General features: G+C 44.3%; 1 protein-coding gene across 7 annotated transcripts in view; it reads right to left on the reverse strand.

Annotated features, from left to right (window-relative positions):
- Positions 1-5,866: 5,866 nt before the first annotated feature.
- Positions 5,867-23,053, reverse strand: part of KLHL13 (kelch like family member 13) — a 570,056-nt gene continuing 552,869 nt past the window's right edge. For all 7 annotated transcript variants that reach the window (XM_083722895.1, XM_083722892.1, XM_083722893.1 and 4 more), the window contains 3 exons: positions 20,306-21,101; positions 13,189-13,302; positions 5,867-7,528 (listed from right to left, as the gene is read on the reverse strand). In XM_083722895.1, the coding sequence (XP_083579021.1) occupies positions 7,041-7,528; positions 13,189-13,302; positions 20,306-21,101 (1,398 nt within the window). In that variant the 3' untranslated portion in view covers positions 5,867-7,040. The remainder of the gene's footprint in view (positions 7,529-13,188; positions 13,303-20,305; positions 21,102-23,053) is intronic.

Consider the following 23,053-nt stretch of genomic DNA (forward strand, 5'->3'; position numbering starts at 1 on the left):
AAATTCTAATTCGGACAATTGGCATTAATCAAGAGGCACTCCTAGACCAACATATGCTAATGGCCTGCAATCAGTCAGATGCCGAAAGGACTGGACTTGGCTCTTTGAAGGTATCTGAATGTTTTCTTTGAAGCTTGAGAATCCTTACAACAACTGGGAAAGGAAGAGGGAGGGTAATGTGCTTTGTGGTTTATAGTTTATGGTTTATGTGCTTTATAGTTTTCAGATGGTATCCTTTCCCCCTGTCCTCCCCTGCATAATGAAAAAGACGTGTGTAGCTGCTGCTATGTTATTTTGTTTGTTACTTTGGAAAAAAGGCGGGAAGCTTTTAAGTTATGCTCAGCAAGGAATTTAACAAGGTTTTACTATGCCCTCCCCCCTCGACTGAGGCAGAATAGACTTTATTTAAAATTATTCCTGGACTGCCATTGGAGGAATGCAGTGGGGGGGGGGGAGAATGAACTGCTGCCAGGCACATGTGGTGAAGAGGCTGAATTTGAGAAAAGATATTGCTTTTAACTGTGTGCTGAGGAAGAAATCCACAGTAGAATATAAATGGCGGAGTTTGGATATGCACTCTGAGCTATTTATGGCTGCAGCTCATACGCTAGTCTGTAAACAGCAGAAGGAATGGAATGTGACCTTACACCGTCCAGATAAACACTGCAAAAGTGTTAACTCTCTCAGCACACCAGGTCTGCAATAATGTAGTACAGTCATACCTTGGGTTAAAGTCGCTTCAGGTTGAGCGTTTTCAGATTACGCTCTGCGGTGACCGGGAAGTAATGGAACGCGTTACTTCCGGGTTTCACCACTCGCGCATGTGCAGATGCTCAAAATGATGTCACGCGCATGCGCAGAAGTGGCAAATCGTGACCCGCACAGACACGGGTTGCGTTCTGCTCTGGATGCGAACGGGGCTCCGGAACAGATCCCGTTCGCATCCAGAGGTACCACTGTATATGAAGGACTATACCCGTGAAATAGATTGTTTATTTATAAGATGTAACGGAGGTGCTGTTTGCAAGGTGAAAAAAGAGGCCAGATGGAAGAATACTTTAACGGCAAGTGAAGGATGTCAACTGGACTCTAAATAAGAAATGATGCGACTATGCAAGGAAATGATGATCATATGCTTGGAACAGGAGCGGGAAACCTGATTTTAAGAAATTATATTGAATTAAATTAAATTGGTTTGATTTGATTTGTAATAATTTGGAAAATTCTCTTTCCCTCTACTTCATCCTTCATCAGCTCCAGAAGATCCGGTGTCAACAGCTGCTCAAGCTGCTTCCTGCAGCTGCACTCAGCACCATGCATGAAACAGCTGCAACCTTAAACATTGCGTGTACAGGGTCAGAGAAGCCCCCTCCCCAATGCACACTTCCAGAACAGCTGGGTATGCAAGAAATGATTGTGTGAGTTGGCAGGGGAGAGAGAGGGGACAGCATTCAAGTTTAAATTGGAACAACAGAGCAGAGCAACGGCTGAAGTCCTGAAGCCTGTGATAACCTTGCCAAGTGCTGGAGAAAGATGTTCTAGCCTACCTTTTGTGAGCACATAGCTTAAAGGGGTTAGGGTCAAGACAGGGAGCAGTCCACTGGTGGACAATGCATGTGTCCAGTGGGCCACCTCCTGTTCACTGAGGTTCTTAGAAAGGCTGCTAGACTAGAATAATCTTGCCCTGATCCTGCAGGGCACTTGCACCCTCAAGTGAAAAGTGAAGAAGCCACTCCTGGCAAAACAAAACCGCTCAGTTACACCCTTGAAGATGGGGCAGGGGAGCTGCAGCCTCTCAGGTGTTGCTGGGCTGCAGCTGGTCCACCATCTCTGACACCTGGCTGGAGATGAGGGAACATAACAGCCTAACAACATCACCAAATGGCTGCCTGCTCTGCTGTCTGAGATCCCAATTATGCATACTCTTGCTTTTAAATTTAGCATACATATACAGACAATGGAAATTTCTAAGGAAGCCAGAAACCCGCCACACAGCTCCCTTACAAAGGATTAAAAAATGCACAACCAATAAATGATCACTGAAGTCTTGCATTTGCCAATGAGATAACAAGGCAGCCTTTGACACTGGTCTCCACTACAAAAGGTTCTCCTGGAATCCAGTTTGACATTTCTTCAGCCAGGCGATGACCCTCCTACAGTTTCTCCAGGCTTTTTAGATCTAATTTTGGTTCTGTTACTGTCATAGAATCATAGAGTTGGAAGAGACCCCAAGGGCCATCGAGTCCAACCCCCTGCCAAGCAGGAAACACCATCAGAGCACTCCTGACATATGGTTGTCAAGCCTCTGCTTAAAGACCTCCAAAGAAGGAGACTCCACCACACTCCTTGGCAGCAAATTCCACTGTCGAACAACTCTTACTGTCAGGAAGTTCTTCCTAATCTTTAGGTGGAATCTTCTTTCTTGTAGTTTGGATCCATTGCTCCGTGTCCGCTTCTCTGGAGCAGCAGAAAACAATCTTTCTCCCTCCTCTATGTGACATCCTTTTATATATTTGAACATGGCTATCATATCACCAGGGACGCAGGTGGCGCTGTGGGTTAAAGCCTCAGCGCCTAGGACTTGCCGATCGAAAGGTCGGCGGTTCGAATCCCTGCGGCGGGGTGCGCTCCCGCTGCTCGGTCCCAGCGCCTGCCAACCTAGCAGTTCGAAAGCACCTCCGGGTGCAAGTAGATAAATAGGGGCCGCTTACCAGCGGGAAGGTAAACGGCGTTTCCGTGTGCGGCTCTGGCTCGCCAGAGCAGCGATGTCACGCTGGCCACGTGACCTGGAAGTGTCTCTGGACAGCGCTGGCCCCTGGCCTCTTAAGTGAGATGGGCGCACAACCCCAGAGTCTGTCAAGACTGGCCCGTACGGGCAGGGGTACCTTTACCTTTACCTTATCATATCACCCCTTAACCTCCTCTTCTCCAGGCTAAACATGCCCAGCTCCCTTAGCCGTTCCTCATAAGGCATCGTTTCCAGGCCTTTGACCATTTTGGTTGCCCTCCTTTGGACACGTTCCAGTTTGTCAGTGTCCTTCTTGAACTGTGGTGCCTAGAACTGGACACATTACTCCAGGTGAGGTCTGACCAGAGCAGAATACAGTGGCACTAATACTTCCCTTGATCTAGATGCTATACTCCTATTGATGCAGCCCAATAAAACACACATATATACAAAAATACCAGTAAATCCATAAAGCAGATATTGCTACTGAATCCTCACCGCAAATAATTCAGATCTAATTTCTGCGACTGATCGTTAACTGACTTTCAAGATCACCTTGCCTTTTAATTCTCATGATTATTATGACAATTTGAATTGCACTCTCTGCAATTGCTTTCCATCTGTAAGCCACCTTGGGAAATTTTGGGTAACAGCAGGATTAAAATATCTGTAGCAAACAATAAAATGGGGGGAAATGCAATATCCAAAGCAGGACTGGCCTGCCTTCAAACCTTCAGAATTCTGCCAGTTGAACCACACTTTTAAAAAAAAAGAACGTAGAAGCACAGAGACAAACTTTTAGAATAGGGGGCTGTAAACACAGAGGATGGCTATGCTTTGTCTTGTCATTGTTCTTGGTCTGCCTCCTCACTGATAAACCTAGAGCAGTTACACAAGCAGACACAGAACTTCGGATTCACATACTTTAATGCTTATATCATGCCAGCAGTGGTATTGAGAATTACAGCTCCAGCAAATCCATTTTGTCATTGCCCTTATAAAATGCAGGAAGATGCACCTACCTCAATGGGCGAGGGAGGGAGTATTTGCAGTGCAAAGTGCCTTCAGGCAACTTGTCATGAATGGACAGCAGGGAACGGGTCTCCACTATCCCAGATGTCAAAAGCAGGAGTGCCAAGGGGTTTAGAGAACAGAAGAGCCTGCGGGACCAGGCCACTGGGTCCATCTGGCCCAGAATCCTGTTCCCATAGTGGCCCACCAGCAGGATCTGAGTGAAGCAACACTCTCCTCTCTAACAACTGGCATTTAGAAGCATGCTGCCTCTAACGGTGGAGGCAGAACATGTCTATCAGGGTTAGTGGCCAATTTTATCCCCCATGCTTTTGTCTGGTCATTTTAAAGCCAGCAAAGTCTGTGGCTACCGCTGCCTCTTGTGGGAGTTATTTCCATAGTTTTAACTCGCCACCTCTTGATGAAGCATGGCTCTTTCCTTTTTGAGAAGAGCCATTCAGGATGACATTGAATGTTCTGGGAACACTGCAACCCTAGCAAAAAGAGTTTTGGCTGCCCCTGCAGATACGCTTGTGCTGGGCTCTCCCAGAGAACTGCTTACGAAGTAGATCTATTTGCTTTCTGCAGACTTTTTGGCCTTCTGTGCAGAATCCTGCCAATGCCTCGCTTCTGAGAAATCCACCCTGCTTCTGAACCTTGAGATGAATCCAAACCCAGTGCTCAGAAATGCTGCACTCCTGCAACCTGCAAACATTATGCAGTGAGAAAATGGGCATTGCTGATGCTTAATCTGGTAGACATAGATTTCCAATCTTTGAAAAAACTTAAATCACCCCTCTCATCCCTCAGAAGAGAGCAGGCTTTCAAACACATATTTGCACCCATACGAACCACTTTATTTAATGAAATAAAAAAGCTCAGAAAGCTCAGTTATGTAACCAATGCTTTTTCAATAGCAGTGCTTTTTCTCTGCTGCTGCAGAAGTCTATTAATTTGCTAATTTTAATTTTATTACTTCTTGTCTCACCTTTCCTCCAAGACCAGGATCCCCTCAAACCTTTTATCCTCACAACCCTGTGAGGTAGGCTGGGGTTAGGCAGGTAATACCCCCTCAGGTATTATTGGACTACTATACCCATCAATCATGACAATTAACTCTGCTGGCTGGGGCTGACTGGTGTTGGTAGCCCAACAAGAGCCTCTGGAGAGCATCCCACTGGCTGCCTCTGGATGAGCCTAGAGATTGGCTACGTGCTGCATCAGATCTAAAGCCAAGTCTGCCTTGTCCAACTCTGCAAACCACATTCCTTCACTACACTGCCCATAGGAACTCAGGAAGCTGCCATGTACCAGTCAAATATCTCAAGGGCTGTCTCATGGAGGATGGAGCAAGCTTCTTTTCTCCTGCTCCAGAGGGTAGAACATGAACCAGTGGCTTCAAGTTACAAGGAGGGAGATTCCAACTAAACATCAGAAAAGAACTTTAAGAGCTGTTCGACTGTGGGATGGAAAGGTGGAGGACTCTTCTTCTTTGGAGGTTTTAAAGCAGAGATTGGATGGCCTCCTGTCATGGATGTTTTAGGCGTTATACCTGTATTGTAGAGGGTTGGGAGAGATGACCCTTGGGGTCCCTTCCAACAGGATCCACCTAGCTGTTTTGACCGCACTGGCTGGCAGTGGCTCTCCAGTGTTGCAGACGGGGCTCCCTCCTAGCCCACAACCTGGAGGTGCCCCCCGCCACTGAACTCTAGCCTTTCCACTTGAGAGCCCTGTGTGTGCCTCAAAGCCACAGCTGACAAACCTCTTCCAAGCATGCCCCAGAGATTCTGCTCCACCTTGTGGGGTGGTTTATTCAGCTCAGCCAAACCGGCTTTCTGCGAATAACTTTTCAGCCCCAGTGCCCACCCCACCCCCTTGCAGACACAGAATTCACAATGGGCTCAGCCTGGGTTTCCCAGGGGAGCTGCTGGAAAAGTAGGTCAAGCATTGCTCTCCCCCCCCCAAAAAAAAATTTGGAAGCTCTTACAAAACTGGCTTCCCAGCAGGTTGTGCTACCCACACACAAAGATACATACAGACGTTTCCTGGCAACAGGGAAGTGGGAAAAGGGAGAGAAGGTTAATGAGCCCTTTAAAATAATTAAAAATTAAAAAACCACCCAACTAATTGCCATTAAAGATTTTATTGAACAAAAGAAACAGGGTAGTCTGAATTCTCTGAGCAAAAACAGCTCTCTGTAAAAGCTGCATTTTGTGCTAAACAACCGTATATTAACTGAGATTTTATACAGAGGTGTAAGAAGCAAGTTCTCTTAACCAACAAAAAGGTATTTGGAGGGGGTTGTGGAGGGAGGAGGAAGGGAAAGTAGGGAACCATTTGCTCAAAAATTTAGTGGCTTCAAATTAAGAGATTCTAGCCCTTGTTTACCCCAAAATCTAGTACAGGCACCCCACTGGGTTGCGCAATTGAACCAAACCCCCTCCCTCCAATGTATGAATTGCTCAGGCTCCCATGATGAATCAGAGCTTTTATTTTGGGGCAGAGGAAAGGAAAGGAGGAAGAGAACAGAAAGTAAAAACACAATTACAAATCTCCAGCACATTTCACTTTGCATGTGGAGGTTCAGAAAGGAAAAGAAAAAGAAAACCCCTTAATATGTTATTTAGAAAAACAACAACCCTGGTTTATAGATTCAGGGTCTGCGTATTGTATATCTATTAATGGTCTCAAAAAGGCTGTGTTTCTCTTGTCTCCCATATCCTCTGAAAAGCACCTCCAGTGTCAGGTCAGTAAACAGGTCTGAAATACTCCATTAGAAGAGGGAGGTAGCTGAGGCCAGATAGCTGCTAAAAGTTGTGTGCATCAGGGGCTCCCCCTCTCTCCAGAGGTGCAGCGAGGAAAGATGGTCCTCCAGCAACAGGGCTTAGCAAACAAGGTTCCCCATTCATTGCACACACACCCCGCCCCCCACTGGCTCAACTTACACGGCTTCTTGATCTATGTGACCCGTGCACCCAGTACAGAACATCTATGCGCCTGATGCAAAGGTTTTTCTTTTCCTATGACAATACCTCATTTTTTAAGCGTTTGGCTCAAAAAACAAAATGAAACAATAAAACCTCACTTTGCTTGGCACTTGGCTGTCCACTCGATAAAACTTTCTAGACCAAACCCCACAAGTGACGCCCATCTTCTTGTTACATCCCACCCCCAACTGTGTTACTGTGCCAGCTGCTTCAGGGTAAGCCTTGTAAGATACTACTGAAGACAAATAGGCGAATCCCTGATGCAGTGCAGTGGTATTGGAGCGACAACATGGTAAGTCCAGCGATGCCACGTCTCAAGGGGCCGAAAGAGGTGATTCTCTAGATGGTGAGCCTGTATTATCCTCGGGAGGGAAGACTGTCAGAGTGCAAGCACGGATGCCCCCAAGGGATTCTGGGAGGTCAAAGACTTTGTGCCACTCATCCTTTTCTGGGTCATACTTCTGGACTATTTCCACCATACAACGGTTATTCCACGAATATCCTCCCACAACGTATATTTTATTTTCGAACACAGCCACCCCGACATCACTCTGACCGCGCAGCATAGCAGCGATTGGTGTCCACTGGTCTAGGCTTGGCGAGTAATATTCACAGCTTAGAACATCATCGTAATCACTGGTTCCTCTAAAATGGTTTCCACCAATGACGTAAAGCTTGTCACCGACAGTACACATGCAGTGAAGACCCCTAACTGTGGTCATCGGAGCCTTCTGAATCCATTTGTCTGTGTCAGGGTCAAAGCACATTAGTTCCTTCTGGAAAGTGTCATGGGTGATGCCTCCTAGGACAGGGGAGAAAAAGCAAACACCTCATGTAAGAGGAATGCTAATGAGATCAACAGTTAGAAGAACAGAAAGCTGCCTTACAGAGTCAGACAACTGGTCCATCTTGCTCAATATTGTCCACACTGACTGGTAGCAGCTATTTCCAGTCTTTCAGGGGAAAATAAATAAATAAATAAATAAAATCCCGCCCATCTGGCTGGGTTTCCCCAGCCACTCTGGGCGGCTTCCAACCGAATATTAAAAACACAATACAGCATTAAACATTAAAAACTTCCCTAAACAGGGCTGCCTTCAGATGTCTTCTAAAAGTCAGATAGTTGTTTTTCTCTTTGACATCAGGTAGGAGGGCGTTCCACAGGGCAGGCACCAATATCGAGAAGGCCCTCTGCCTGGTTCCCTGTAACCTCACTTCTTGCAGGGCGGGAACCACCAGAAGGCCCTCGGTGCTCAATCTCAGTGTCTGGGCAGAACGATGGAGGTGGAGACGCTCCTTCAGGTCTACTGGGCCAGGGCCGTTTAGGGCTTTAAAGGTCAACACCAACACTTTGAATTGTGCTTGGAAACGTACTAGGAGCCAATGCAGATCTTTCAGAACCGGTGTTATATGGTCTCGACGGCCACTCCCAGTCACTAGTCTAGCTGCCGCATTCTGGATTAGTTGTAGTTTCTGAGACACCTTCAAAAGTACCCCCACATAGAGCGCACTGGAGTAGTCCAAGCGAGAGATAACTAGAGCATGCACCACTTTGGCAAGACAGTCTGCGAGCAGGTAGGGTCTCATCCTGCATACCAGATGGAGCTGGTAAGACAGCTGCCCTGGACACAGAATTGACCTGCGCCTCCATGGACAGCTGTGAGTCCAGAATGACTCCCAGGCTGCGCACATGGTCCTTCAGGGGCACAGTTACCCCATTCAGGACCAGGGAGGGGCATGTTTGTATAGGTGAGATCAGACATATGGACACTAAAGGCAGTGATTTGGAATGTCCTCCTCATGGAGATCTGCTGGGCCCCTTCTACTTTAACCTTCAGGCATTTGCCAGAGTTTTATTTACAGGCAATGACCGATTAATGCAGGACTGAATGATGTGTGATTGCGCATATGCGCAAATCACTGAACCCGGAAGTGACCAAAATGTCATTAAACACATCACTAAAACAGCAGAACAGGGCAGGGATGCGTTTATGTATGCTTTGCTGATGCAAAGAGGGGCCAGGAACAGAACCCCCCATGAAACAGATGCCAACTGTATTTATTTCTGCATGCTTTAAAAATGTTTACCATTTCGTCCTTGAACATGTTCTTTCCTTTTAAAAAAATTGTTTGCTGGGTTCTGCTCCTAACGCTTTGTTGATTAGTTTGTTTTGTACACAAAAAAGTATTTGATGATCTATTATACATCAACATTGTAAGCAGCTTTAAACACACTGCAATTTTTCCAGCATTAAGGCAAAACTATTTTCATTCACCCAGTCATTTTGAGCTTTCAGTATATCTTAAGTTTTGTTTGTCTACTCTTATTACTGCTTATTTGTACTGTGATATAAACTGGTTGTACACCACTCTAAAATACAAACAGGATGAAGGGCTACATATAAAAGTTTCTAATAAATACGCAAATAGCAATAAATGCATTAAATAACTACCTATCAAAACACACACAAAAAATAATGCAGACACACTTGAAGATGGCACAAGTGCTAAAAACATGCCTCTGTCAACCTGTTAACTCCCTACAATGAAGTGCAAGACTAAAAACATAAGATGATGCTGGATGAGGCCTATCTAGCCCATCATCTTGTTCCAACGGTGGTCACCCAGATTCCTGTGGGAAACCAAGAAGCAGGATTTGAGTACAACAGCACTTCCTCCTCCTGTGGTTTCCAGAAACTGGTATTCAGAAGCAATGCTGTCTCCAACCACGGAGGCAGCGCATGGCCATCCTGGCTAGCAGCCACTGACAACTTCATCCTTCATGAATTTGGTCCAATCCTCTTTTAAAGCCATCCAAGTTGGATGCCCATGAGTTCTAGGTGTCAAGTGAGAGGGAGAAAAACTTTTCTCTGTCCATACTGTGCATTATTTTACAAACGTATTATGTTACGTCTTACTTTTCCTCATTCCCCCAAATGCAGCAACCTTTCCTCATATGGGTGTTACTTCATTCCCTTTATCATGCTGCTGCCCTTTTCCAACTCCACAATATCCTTTTTGAGGTGAGACCACCAGAACCGTGCACAGTATTCCAAATGTCACACAATCGATTTGTATTATATCATTACGATATTGGTAGTTTTCTCTTCAGTTCTTTTCCCTAACATGGAATCTGCCTTTTTAACAGCTGCCACACACCTGGTTGACATCTCCATCATGCTATCCACTATGACCCCAAGCTCTCATTTATGGTCAGACACTGCCAGTTCTGACCCTAGGAGCATATATGTGAAATTAATATTTTATGCCAGATGAAAAGGGCTTTGCATAGACCTTGAGCGCTGTGAGCACCATTCGCTGCCATAATTATAAAGGGTTCTGTGGCACATTTTATGCTGTTATGCCATTCTCTGTAGAAGATGCTGCTAAAAACAAAAGAGCAGGATTCCCAATTCTGTCCAAAAACACCCACAGCCAGAGTAGGTTGCTAGAACCAGAGGTAGATACAAACTCATTTGAAACAACACAGACTTCTATAGGATCAGCCCAGAGCTGATTGGCAGCTGCCCTCCAGGGTCTAAGGCTGGGAAGGGGGGTCTCTCTGCACCTGCCACCCATGTCTTTTAGCTTTGAGATGCCAAGGACTGAAGCAAGGGCTTTCTGAATGCAAAGTACGTGTGCCATCAACTCGACCCCGCTTGGAAGCAGTACAGTACTCATGATTGCAGCCTGCTATGGGAGGGAGACATTTCTTTCATGGAAAAACTGATCCAAGAACAAGGCAGCTGAAAGGATTTGGGGCCCCCACCCTAGGCATTCCACTCTGACACAGGTGCATGTGGCAGACGGGAGGCATATGCTCCTCTGGCTTCCAGCCCTCTCTGGGGGAGACAATTGTTCAGAGAATTGATAACACAGAGAGAATAAGCTAACTGCTGCACTGCTGCCAACTAAAATAGGTTTTTAAAATCACAGCGTTTTGATGTGAATCAGGCAAAACAGACTCTGTAGGCTGCTCTCTCCCTCTGATGACGTGTTTGAAGGATGCAATGATTTACATATGTTGGCTAGACTTCAAAGTTCTTGATGTTTACCCTAAAGATGCAGTATTTATCTTAACATGCATTGGATTTGCTAGGCCTCCCTGAGGTACAAAATGAGTCAGTTATTACAATAGAGACACCTGTAAGCTTAGAGACAGCATGGTGGCTGAGTTTGTGATTTCCTAATAAACCCTTTTTTGAAGGTTTAAGAAGAAGAAACACAAATAAGTTATTAAGGAGGTTGTTTCAGAAAATAATCACCTGCCAGCTGAGATAACTGTGTCTAAAATGAAATCTGAAGATGTCATAGCATCTTCTGTTTGGAACAGTTTTGAAGGAAATTAGGATTTGTGGGGGGCATTAGAAATCACTGCCTGGAAAGAGCAAACGATCTTGATACAGGTTACTGAAATTACATTTTTTAAAAACTATGGGAGTAGTGGGGAGCAATCTCACTCAGAAGTAATAATCATAGAATCATAGAGTTGGAAGAGACCACAAGGGCCATCGAGTCCAACCCCCTGCCAAGCAGGAAACAAGTTTTATAATAAAATGTTTTTAAACGGTTTTTAACTTGTGGGTTTCTTAATTTGGGTTTTTTGTTGAGGCATAGGATGTGCTTGCAAAGAGAAGAGTTGGGGAGAGCAGGGGAGGCTCTACTTGCCATGATTCAGGGCAGGGGGAGGGACGGTGTGGGAGGCGGGGCAGGCCAGGTAAGGGGCACAGGGCACAGGCTGTTGGTGACTGTGCCGTGCGCTAGCCCCTCCTCCAACCTGGGGAATTATGGTTGCCAGACCATGGGTCTGTGGATGCTGTTGCCAAATGCTAGGTTGGTTTGGAGTAAGATCTGCTTCATCCACCAGTATCTTAACTCTGCTGTTGTAGCAGATGAATCTCAAGAGATGTCCAGAGCACTCCAGAGTTTTGGAGTACAGTGGTACCTCGGGTTAAGTACTTAATTCGTTCTGGAGGTATGTTCTTAACCTGAAACTGTTCTTAACCTGAAGCACCATTTTAGCTAATGGGGCCTCCCGCTGCCGCCGCACCGCCAGAGCACGATTTCTGTTCTCATCCTGAAGCAAAGTTCTTAACCTGAAGCATGATTTCTGGGTTAGCGGAGTCTGTAACCTGAAGCGTCTGTAACCTGAAGCGTATGTAACCTGAGGTACCACTGTACATTGTCAGCAATATGCTGAAGACACAAAACTCTATTTCTCCTTTACATCTGCAGTGGACCGTTGTCTCGTCTTAGTAATGGACTGGAAGAGTGCCAACAAATTGAAGTTCAATTTAGATAAGACTGAGGCACTGTTAGTGGGAGGTAGCCTGCTCTTGATGGGGTTACACTCCCTCTGAAGGAGCAGGCATATAGCTCAGGGGCACTCCTGGATCCATTACTGTTGCTTCAGGTTCAGCTGGCCTCAGCAGAATGCCTTCCATCAGTTTCAGCTGGCGTCCCAGCTATGCCCCTATCAGGACAGGGATAGCCTAACAACTGTTGTCTATGCTCCGGTAACCTCTAGGTTAGATTAGAATCATAGAATCATAGAGTTGGAAGAGACCACAAGGGCCATCGAGTCCAACCCCCTGCCAAGCAGGAAACACCATCAGAGCACTCCTGACATATGGTTGTCAAGCCTCTGCTTAAAGACCTCCAAAGAAGGAGACTCCACCACACTCCTTGGCAGCAAATTCCACTGTCAAACAGCTCTTACTGTCAGGAAGTTCTTCCTAATGTTTAGGTGGAATATTCGTTCTTGTAGTTTGGAACCATTGCTCCGTGTCTGCTTCTCTGGAGCAGTCCTTCTCTGGATTACTGCAACATGTTATACGTAGGGCTGCCTCTGAAGACAGTTTGGAAACCTCTGCTGGTGCAGAATTCAGCAGTCTTGTTGCTCACTGGGTCAAGGCCATTTGAGCATATTACACTGACCCTGGCTTGACTGGACTGGCTGCCAATTAGGTTCTGGGTCCAATTCATAGTGCTGGTTTTAACCTATAAAGCCTTAAATGGCTCAGGACCACAATATCCCAAAGACCGCCTCCCCCCAATTTATCGTTGGGATCATCGTTGGAGGCCCTTCTTTGTGTGCTTTCTCCATGAGAGGTCCAGAGGGTGCCAGCACAATAACAGGCCATTTGTGGAGTGTTCTCCCCATGGAATCTTGCCTGGCACTTTCATTATGCACCATTACATGACAGGCAAAAACATTGCTTTTCAACAAAGCCTTTGGCTGATTTACATTCTGTATGCTTTAAAATGTTTTGTGGGAGGGAGGGATTATTGGTTTCTTTTGTTCTTGTTTTTATTATGTGTTTTATCTTGTATTTTTATGCTGTGAACAACTCTGAGACCGTTGGATGATGGGCAGTATACAAATTTAGAAGAAGAAGAAGAAGAAGAAGAAGAAGAAGAAGAAGAAGAAGAAGAAGAAGAAATAAAAATAGGAAGGCTTACCTGAAATATACATCAGCCCCCCATACACTGTTCCAGCATGGCCATAGTGAGGCTCATTCATTTTTGCTACGTAGCTCCATTCGTTCATCCTTGGGTTGTAGCACTCCACTGTGGCTATGTAGAAGCAACAACAAATGAGCAGAGTGAGACATTTTAAAAGCAAAACAAAACCCACTGGGTTATGATTTCTCCCTTTCTTTCCCCCCAGATTACCCTCCACTCTACTTAGATCTAGCATGAAGGCAGTCTAAACTCTAATCATACCTGGAAGGGGAGTGCTGTTCGAATCCTGAAATCATTATCATTGGAACAAATGTTTCACAGACCTATACAACAGACCAACCCAGGCGGGAGGTGGAACAAGAGTAGGGGGAAGGTATTGGGGGAGGGGGAATAATGCTGGTTGTCAACAGTACAGATCACAAGTGGATGACTAAAAGGAAGGTCACTGGGGGCTTAGGCAAGAACCATTGCAGTTGGACTGTACCATAACAATGTTTGGAAACACAAGGTTCCTGCTATGTATAAGCATCTAATTATCTTTTGTAAGGTATCTTGCTAGGGCTTTGCCTTGAAAGATAGCATGTAAGCACTTTAAATAAAATATTACGTGTGACGCATTTTTAAGAGGTGTTCCCCTAACACCTACTTCAGTCTTTTTAGCTCCAGAAGCAGACCTTTCTATTATTCCAGGCCTTCTGATATTAAACATTAATATCTGTTAACTCTTTTCATGTGCTAAATTATCTATTGCTGGTGGCCAGTATTAGTCTTCCTTTTAGGCTGGGTTTGGGTCTTGGTACTGAAATTGATTGTATTCTTGAGTTTTTAATCTAGAGAATGCATTTTATTATTGTTGTCGTTATTTATTAAATTTCTATATCACCTTTCATCAGAGGATAACAGAGGTACATTACATTACATACTGAGGATCTGGGAAGAGGAGGCGGAAAGCACAAATAGGCACCACAATTTTGCAAAAATATGTTCAAAAAATAATTCCAATTAGCAGCTGACAAAAAAAAAATACCAGTAGCTTTACCAAAAGCACAATCTCGTCCAGGTTTTTAGTGGGGGGAGGAGAAAACGAAGAGATCTAATATGAGGCTTTAACAGAGTAGGGGTTTTTTGTTGTTTGTTTTCTTTTAGCAATAAGGAACATCCTGTACAGAACAAGGCAGATGGTTACGCAAGTGCTAGATAACTATGAAGCAGTTCCTCAGCACCAGCCATTTTGTCTTGCTCAGGGAAGAACGACTCAGCCCTCCGCACAACAAGGCGCATTAAGTGACCCTGTGATTTGGTGTTTCTACTTCAAACTGCTGAATGGTATTTCAATATGGGAAATGCAATCACTCACGGCCATTCAGAACCACCATTATTTTATACTTCTAATTCTTTCTGCTACTGACATGAATGCAGACATACAGAAACCTTCCTTTTATGTTTGCTTCTGACTAATGAACACACGCCTAGTGCGTGACCTCCTTAGCTTCAACACTGTTGTATCCACTTAACAAAGGGCAAAAATCAAAACTGCAAAAGCAAGTCACGTGCAATCACATTGGCCTTTGCATACACCACTGTGAGGGCTAGGGCATTCAAATATAAATACGTCTCATGGGATATCATAGCAGAAAGCATCAGAATAAATAAATCCTGCACTCAGAAAAAGTGCAGACAAGGTTCTAGACAAGCCTTTTTCCTTATATGCTACTATTCTAAATGCTGAGAATTTCTTTAAAAAGAAAAAAAAAAGGTTGTGGCCTTTCAACCACATACCTGTAATTTAAAACGATACAATCCAAACCATATTCTACAGCTAATTTGAAGCATCATCCACAGTCATTCACTGTGACTCCTCCCCTCACAAATTTCTATGGAGGGAGACATAGAGGAATATAGACTCACACATGCACTTCACCAAACCTTTTAGTCATCCAAAGGACAACAACTTCTCGTTATGTGGCTTGCATCATAGAATGCGCCACAGAACACATGTTTGCTCCACGTCTGTGAGAAACATATTTGTAGTGCTTAATTATTAATATTACGGAGGCACTTTTCTTCCACAGTTTTAAGTGCCTGCTAAAAGCTTTGTTTCAGCTAGGCTATCTGGAAAAATAAGACAAAATATGATATTTTGCTAGGAGCCATGTGTAAAGGCAGATAATATATTCAAACAGAAATTCCCACATTTCCTTTTAAGCAAAGACCTATTCTCACACTCTAGCTTGGACATAAAAACTTTATTTTTCATATCCCCCTCCCTGCTGGATCACATATTTAGCACCCTTGGCCAGAGATCACTTCTATTTCACAACTGTGAATGCCAAATAGATTTTGATGTTCAAAAACCAAACCCAGCAAGCCTCCTCTGGCTTCCCTCTGTTAATAGGTAGCAGTGGAGCAATTAGTGGTCCTGGTTTGGTTTTCATTTTTTAAGGATTTCAAGATAGCTCATTTTGTGCCTCCTTTGGTTCTCTCTCCTTTTGTAGAATACACAGGCATTATAAGCTCTGTGTGTCGACTCTCTATATTATAGCAATTTGATATCTACACTTAATGAACAATTTGGAGGAGGGCAACCTGCACTGACAGTGCCTTGGAAAAATACCAGGGAGCTAAGATTACATTTATCCGAAATATCTCATTCTCTCTGTCGGTCCCACTTCGTTTTCAAAAGGTAAAATAGTTGCTAGTCACTTAGAATACGTCTCCACATCTGGTGCTCACAGGTCTACCAGACCACAATAATTTCAACTCCATTCCAACCCAAACCCTAGATCAGTTCACACAGCTGGTGCATTTTCTGCAAGGACACAGATGGTGTAGCTCTGCAAGGACTGTTTTAAACACACACACCCCTTGCGCAGGAAACCCACTTACCACCCATCCCCATTTTCTGTGACTTCACACAACCCACCATGTGCAGCCAATGCTTACAATACAAATCTGCTCTAAGCCCTCAGATAGGAATACACAGCCAAAGGATTTATCACAGGAACTCTTGGCGCTAAGCCACCTTCCAAAAAGAAAAAGAGCAGACTGACAATACCATACCGATACAGAAGGATGGCTCCAACTATGATAGCAGCTCAGAAGAAATGCAATCAGAACACCTAGTGCAGAGACCATGGGGTCTCTGCAGAGGTTAGTGATCTACAGCCTAAAGAACAGAGTCTCTTCATGCAGGCTTTGGGAAAACCTGACCCTCCAACTTGAAACAAACATTTATTTATTTATTTATTTATTTATTTATTTATTTATTTATTTATGGGATTATGTATCACTTTTCAGCTAGCACAAGAAAGCGGTGTGAATTATAATAGAACAAGAAAAATGTAAAAGCACAAAATCATATAGGAAAGTAAGTGAGCTAGTGATCAACAGCTAGTGAAAATTTGATCACTTTCTTGACTGGGAGACTCCTAAAATATAGAAGTAACACACAGAACCTAGTGTATGTGCATTCATCAGGTCACCATGCTTCTGCAAAACACCTTTAGTGGACAGACAGAATGCAAAATTGAAGTTGACAACACATTTGCAGAGGGGTAGCTGAGAAAATTATGGCATAAACCTTCGTGGACTATATTTACAGCATCATGTTATCCTTAAAGGCTGCATAAGACTGCCATTTTCACAACATGGCGACACTTAGTTCTTCATTTGAATAAGAACTAAGGGTGGTTTATCCATTAAAACTAATAACAATTGCACTTGTGGTAAGGTGCCTTTTGACAGCGATGAGCAAGTCAATTTTACACAATTCCCGTTTGCTAAGACACATTCTTTAACTTTTAAGGTCACTTTGTAACATTCCCACAGTAACATTCTGAACATGTGTATACTGCATGTATCACTAAGCTGCTTTACATATGTGATGAAATAAGCATGTACACAAAAACCTATTCTGCAGTTAGTTAGTCTTTTAGGGAGTCAGTAGATTTAACTGCCCCAATTCACACCCTTACCAAGCTGGCAATTCCTTTTTAATAAGAGGGAGCTGGCACTATCCTCCCACCCACTATGTACAAATGTCAGCATGTAAGAAAGGGACTCTGCACGCAAATCCCATGCATGTATCAACCCAGTTCACATACTCTTCCCACTATCATCGTGTATGGGTGGGTGGGTGGGTGGGTTTTTAAATAACTGCAGATATTGGGCCACAATGCAGAACCATCAAGTCTGTGCATGGTCTAAGACAAGAACCTGGGTCTGTTCTTCGATGTCATAAAGGTGGCAAGTGTATGAACCAGTTCTTTGATCACCCTGTTGAAGAGAGAAACACCATGCACTCACTATCAGAGGCTGGTTGTTTCTACAAGCTTTGCCACACTCTTCAGCCTTAAAGGTAAAGGGACCCCTGACCATTAGGTCCAGTCGTGACCGACTCTGGGGTTGCGGCGCTCATCTCACTTTATTGGCCGAGGGAGCCGGCGTACAGCTTCCGGGTCATGTGGCCAGCATGACTAAGCCGCTTCTGGCGAACTGGAGCAGCGCACGGAAACGCTGTTTACCTTCCCGCCGGAACTGTACCCATTTATCTACTTGCGCTTTGACGTGCTTTCGAACTGCTAGGTTGGCAGGAGCAGGGACCGAGCAACGGGAGCTCACCCCATCGCGGGGATTCGAACCACCGACCTTCTGATCGGCGAGTCCTAGGCTCTGTGGTTTAACCCACAGCGCCACCTGCGTCCCAGTTCTTCAGCCTTAGGGGCCTTCAAAAATGTTTTCAGGCTGTTTGGGTCCAGGTATAAAAGTTTATGAGGGGAGCTACAAGGCACTAAGGCTACCAGCTTTGGGATGCAAGAGGACTGGATATTGTTAACTAACCTATTTATGCTCACTGAGATTTTCTATATTTAAAATGATTTGTTAATGGTTGAATTGTGTGCTACAGAGCTAAAAATATTGGATGTGCGTCGAATATTACAGCAGACAAAGCAGTTAGCTTGTTGTAATCATATTTTGAGAGGTTTTCCACTTTCCACGGCATTATTCTATGTATGACTAGTGATGGCCTTTGGCTACGCAATAAAGAGCTGCAATTCACTATAGTGAGATTATACCTTTTATTTATTATGACTTTTTTTATCTAGACTGATTATTTTCTGCAACCATTCTGAGCACAAAGGTATCTCTGGAAAACATGATATATAAATAAACTGGTTCCAGCTATGTTGCAACCGACCAGCACAGACGAATGCTCTGCAGTGTTCCTGGGACTCCAGGTACACACACCTGCTGCCCTTAACACATCCTGCCTGAAACCCCCCGGCTTAGTTTAGCTGGACAAGGCATGCCCACAGTCAGGGGACTCACTCCTCAAGTGACAACATAGCCCTCAAATCATCTAACCATCCTAGATTATACTCGTGGCTGAACCCAAATATATTTATTTTCCAAGAATGTGTTCAAAACCAGCTTTCTACAGCTTGGTGCCCTCCAGATGTTATGGACTACAACTCTCAACAGCACCAGTCAGCATGGCCAGGGCAGATGGCAATAACTGGCTATTAGTCGTGGTGGCTCAGCTCGGCTCTGTATATGGAGGTATTAATACTTCTGAATACCAGCTTATGGAAACCATAAGAAAAGAAAGTTTTCTTCTGCTTGAATCCTATTTGCTGGTTCCCCATGAGCATCTGATTGGCCACTGTGAGAACAGGATGCTAGACTAGATGGACCACAGGCCTGATCCAGCAGGGCTCTTCTTATATTCTTATGCTAATTGTAGTCCAAAATATCTGGAGGGTATCCAACTGGGGAAGGCTTCTCCCATCCAAAGTGGGGTCCATCTGAACAGCTTCTGTTGGAAAGAGGACTCAAGACTTCGAAGCTGTGAAAACCCCGAAGGTCAGCACTGACAATGAGCATATTATCTTTCACTGATGAAAAGTGATAAAATAGGATTAGTTCAAAGTTGCACTCTTGTAGGTCGAGGTCAGTCCCACATGTGTTTGCTTGCTATGCTTTTGCACCAAAAAAGTGAACTCCAAATCCATTGTTCTCCTGCCATGTAATGTAATGAAAATGTACCCCTGTCCCTTCTGCTTATTTCTTTTATGACAGCAAGAGAAAGATCATGCCAATTCTCCACCCTTTTGCAGCAAATATATATGAAAACAGCAATAAAAGTGAAAAATAACTTGTGATGCAATTAAATGAGAAGGGGGAGCATTTCAGCCACAAAATCAAAAGCACAGTCAGCCAAACACTGATTTTCATACAAATGGATCTGGCTCCTTACAGAAAATCGGTGCTGTTACTTGGCAATCCATAAAACATCCAAGGTAACCGTTTACGACAAGAACTCCGTGTCAGGACATATCAAGTAAGAATAAATTAAATGAGGAACATCATCAAGTGATATAGAATATGCGGGTGGTTTCACCTGCACAATTTCATTATATACATAGCTGTCTGCATTCTGGAGATGCCAAGTGAGCAGAAACAGGAATCGTGGGCTACAATCTTTTACTCATACATCTGGGAGTAAGGGCCACTGAACTCACTAGGACTCACTTCTGGGTAGACATCCACAGGATTGTGCAATTTGCACAATTACTTCCACTGTCTCACAGAAACCAACACAATTCCGGAAGCAGAATTTCACAATGTCACCTCATTGTCCTTACAAATCAGATGGCGAATGTAGAGGTGAACACATGGGTTATATTTTGGCATGGTGGATTTGGTAATTCAATAATAATCTCTTGATATACACTTCTTAACACATTACAACCAAAAACATTAAAAAATAAAAACAAGGTGCCAGTGTGGTATACTGGTAGAGGGCCAGACTTGGACCAGGGAGACTGGAGTTCAAATCTCCCACTGAGCCATGAAACTCATTGGGCGATCTTGTACCAGTCACTGCTTCTCAACCTAACCTAGCTCACAGGGTTATTGTTGGGGGGGGGGGGCAAAATAAGGAATGGGACAACCATGTTTGCCATCTTAAGCTGCTTGGAGAAAAAGAGTGGGATACAAATACAGAAAGTAAGTAAGTAAGTAACGAATTAGTTCTTATTTGCATACAACAGTAAATAATTATTGCTGTACAAGTCAGGAAAGGGGGATTTTTTGGACCAAGGTGAAGACTTACCTAACTCACCAGCTGCATTTCGACCACCAACAGCATACAGATGTCCTTTGAGGGCACTTAGGTGGAAGAAGGTTCTCTTTTCGTTCAAAGAAGCCACCTGCATCCACTTATTATACCGAGGGTCAAACCTAAACACTGTGTCAACCGCTGTCTTTCCTTTCGTGTCATAATTGCTCTGTCCGCCAACAACATAGAGAAAGTTCCCAATAACAGCGATGCCATGCTGGTAGCGGGGAGCGTCCATAGGTGCCAGAGACCTCCACTCGTGTGCTTTTTCATCGTACATCCGCAGCTCCTTGCTGACAACCAGCTGCTGCCGGAGCACTCCCCCTAGTGTGACCAGGTGAGTGCTGTCCGAACGGATGGCCGTCCTTTCCGACTGCATCACGGGCTGCATGTACGGCATCATTTGGTAATTGCTGGCTTCCAAGAGCAAGTTGACGCAAGTGTTGTCAGTCCTCATGAAATCCACAGTTTGGACGTAGTTGATAAGATCCTGCGGAGTCATCAGAGGGAACCGGATGTTTTTCATGAGTTTTGCTGCACATTCCATCCGTGGCTCCTCGTACCGCAGCCAGCGGCAAGCAGCCTTGAAAAGCTCCAGCTCCGTGCAATGCTTAAGGCTATTACTTGAAAGGACAAAGGCAAGGCGCTCAAAGGGGAGTTTCACAAACTCACCAGTACTTAACAGTGCTGGGAAGTTCTTGAGGATGAAGTTGTTCACATATTTATCCACTTCTGTGAGGTTGTACGTGTTGGCAATCCGCCCCACTTCGACACAGTTCTCTAAGGAAACCTATGATAGGAAGAGAAAAGTCACTTCCTCCATTTTAAGCTCTGGCTTTATGTTCACCTGCACATTACAGTAACACAAGGGTGGCTAATGTAGACATACCACCACACTCAGTATGTTTTACACAAACTGTACATTTCTTTGGATTGGTGTGTGCAAGTGTGGACCCAGCTAGACTGTGGAGAGATGTGCAAAGAGACTGTCCACATAAAGTATAAATAGACATTATTGTGGGAAGATGGGAGGTTGCCTTATGCCAAGCCACACCATTAGCCCATCCAATTCACTACTGTCTACACTAACAGCAGCTCTCCAGGGTTTCAGAAGCAAGTATTTTCTTGCTGTGCCCGGAGATGCCAGGGGTTGAACCAAAGATCTTCCTCTGTCAGGAGCACCTTGTGGCACAATGGGTCAGCGTGTCTGGCTGAATGAGAAGCTTAGTGGTTCAAGCCCAGCCAGGGACAGATGTGGGCAGGATTTCTGTATTGAACGGGGTAGAAATAGATGACCCTCAGGGTCCCTTCCAACTCTACAATTCTGTGATTCCTCTTCTGCCCTCCCAGGACAAAGTCCTGCATTTGGTTCCTGGGGCTGCGACCATGACAGTCTTAAGAGCCTTCAAGATGAGCCAGTCATTTCTTATTGCTTTGTAATATTTTTTTTAATGCATTTAAGTTCTATTGTACTTTTGCTATACACTGCTTTGATGTGTATATGTATGTGTATATGTGTATATGAGAGGGTGAGCTATAAACAGTTTTATAAATAAAGCAAGTCATTAAAGGCCACACATCCTCCACAGCTCACACCTCACACTTACTCCTTCCTGCTGCAGGAAGCCACCCTACCTGGCAGCTCTTCAGCTGTTGGGATCAGGGGTCCTTCTGGTTCTGGGACTGATGGCTCAGCTACCCCTCCAAAACCTATAACTGGCACTTTTTACTTGCACTGAAGAACTAGCTCTCTTCCAATTTTTTCTCCCTCCAGCCCCCGCTTTTATGAGTTGCAACTCTCTTGAGTGCAAGAGATTTAATTTTGTTGTTTTCTTAAAATCCAATATGCTTTAGGAACCACTTCTCTGAGCCCAAGGAAGTATGTTATGGTGGATTTTATTCAACTATACAGTAGTACCTCGGGTTAAGTACTTAATTCGTTCCGGAGGTCCGTACCTAACCTGAAACTGTTCTTAACTTGAATCACCACTTTAGCTAATGGGGCCTCCTGCTGCCACCGCGCTGCCGGAGCACAATTTCTGTTCTCATCCTGAAGCAAAGTTCTTAACCTGAAGCACTATTTCTGGGTTAGTGGAGTCTGTAACCTGAAGCGTATGTAACCTGAGGCGTATGTAACCCGAGGTACCACTGTATTCCTGCATTGCAGCATGCTATTAGCTTTCTCATTCCCAACTGACAGATTCACAGTAAATTACCAAATTACTATTGGCCATTGCTCACGAGGCCCACAGAACAGAAGAGTATAACTGATTGGGTTCTCCTTAATTATTTGAATTATCTTATTAGATTAGCTTGCTACATGGCTTCATGTTTCTTCTAGGAAGCTCTTGAGACTGAGCAAAAATCTGAAACATGCATGCTTAAGAAGTCTTCAATTTCCATACAACTTTATTACAAGTAGTGCTACTGGAAGGAATTTTTTTTGTTATGCACTGGATGGAAGGTGAAACAGCAATAATACAGTGCAGCTTGAGAAATACCATCAAATTATCAAAGTACACTTTAAAGTTTTAACAAGAACGCAAAGCAAGGCATTAGAATGCTGGACATGAATATAACGAACATCTCAGAATCCAGTTCATGTCCAGCACTTCGGATAAAATTATATTTGCAGAATTCAACAACACATACTAGGTGGCTGCATGTGGGGCTGGGGAAAGGCACTCAACCTCAGCAGCCTGCTTTTAAAACTAAGAAGAAGATGAGCAACCTTTCGTGATT

This window comes from Podarcis gaigeae, assembly GCF_964106915.1.
Source record: "Podarcis gaigeae genome assembly, chromosome: Z".
Lineage (NCBI taxonomy): Eukaryota > Metazoa > Chordata > Lepidosauria > Squamata > Lacertidae > Podarcis > Podarcis gaigeae.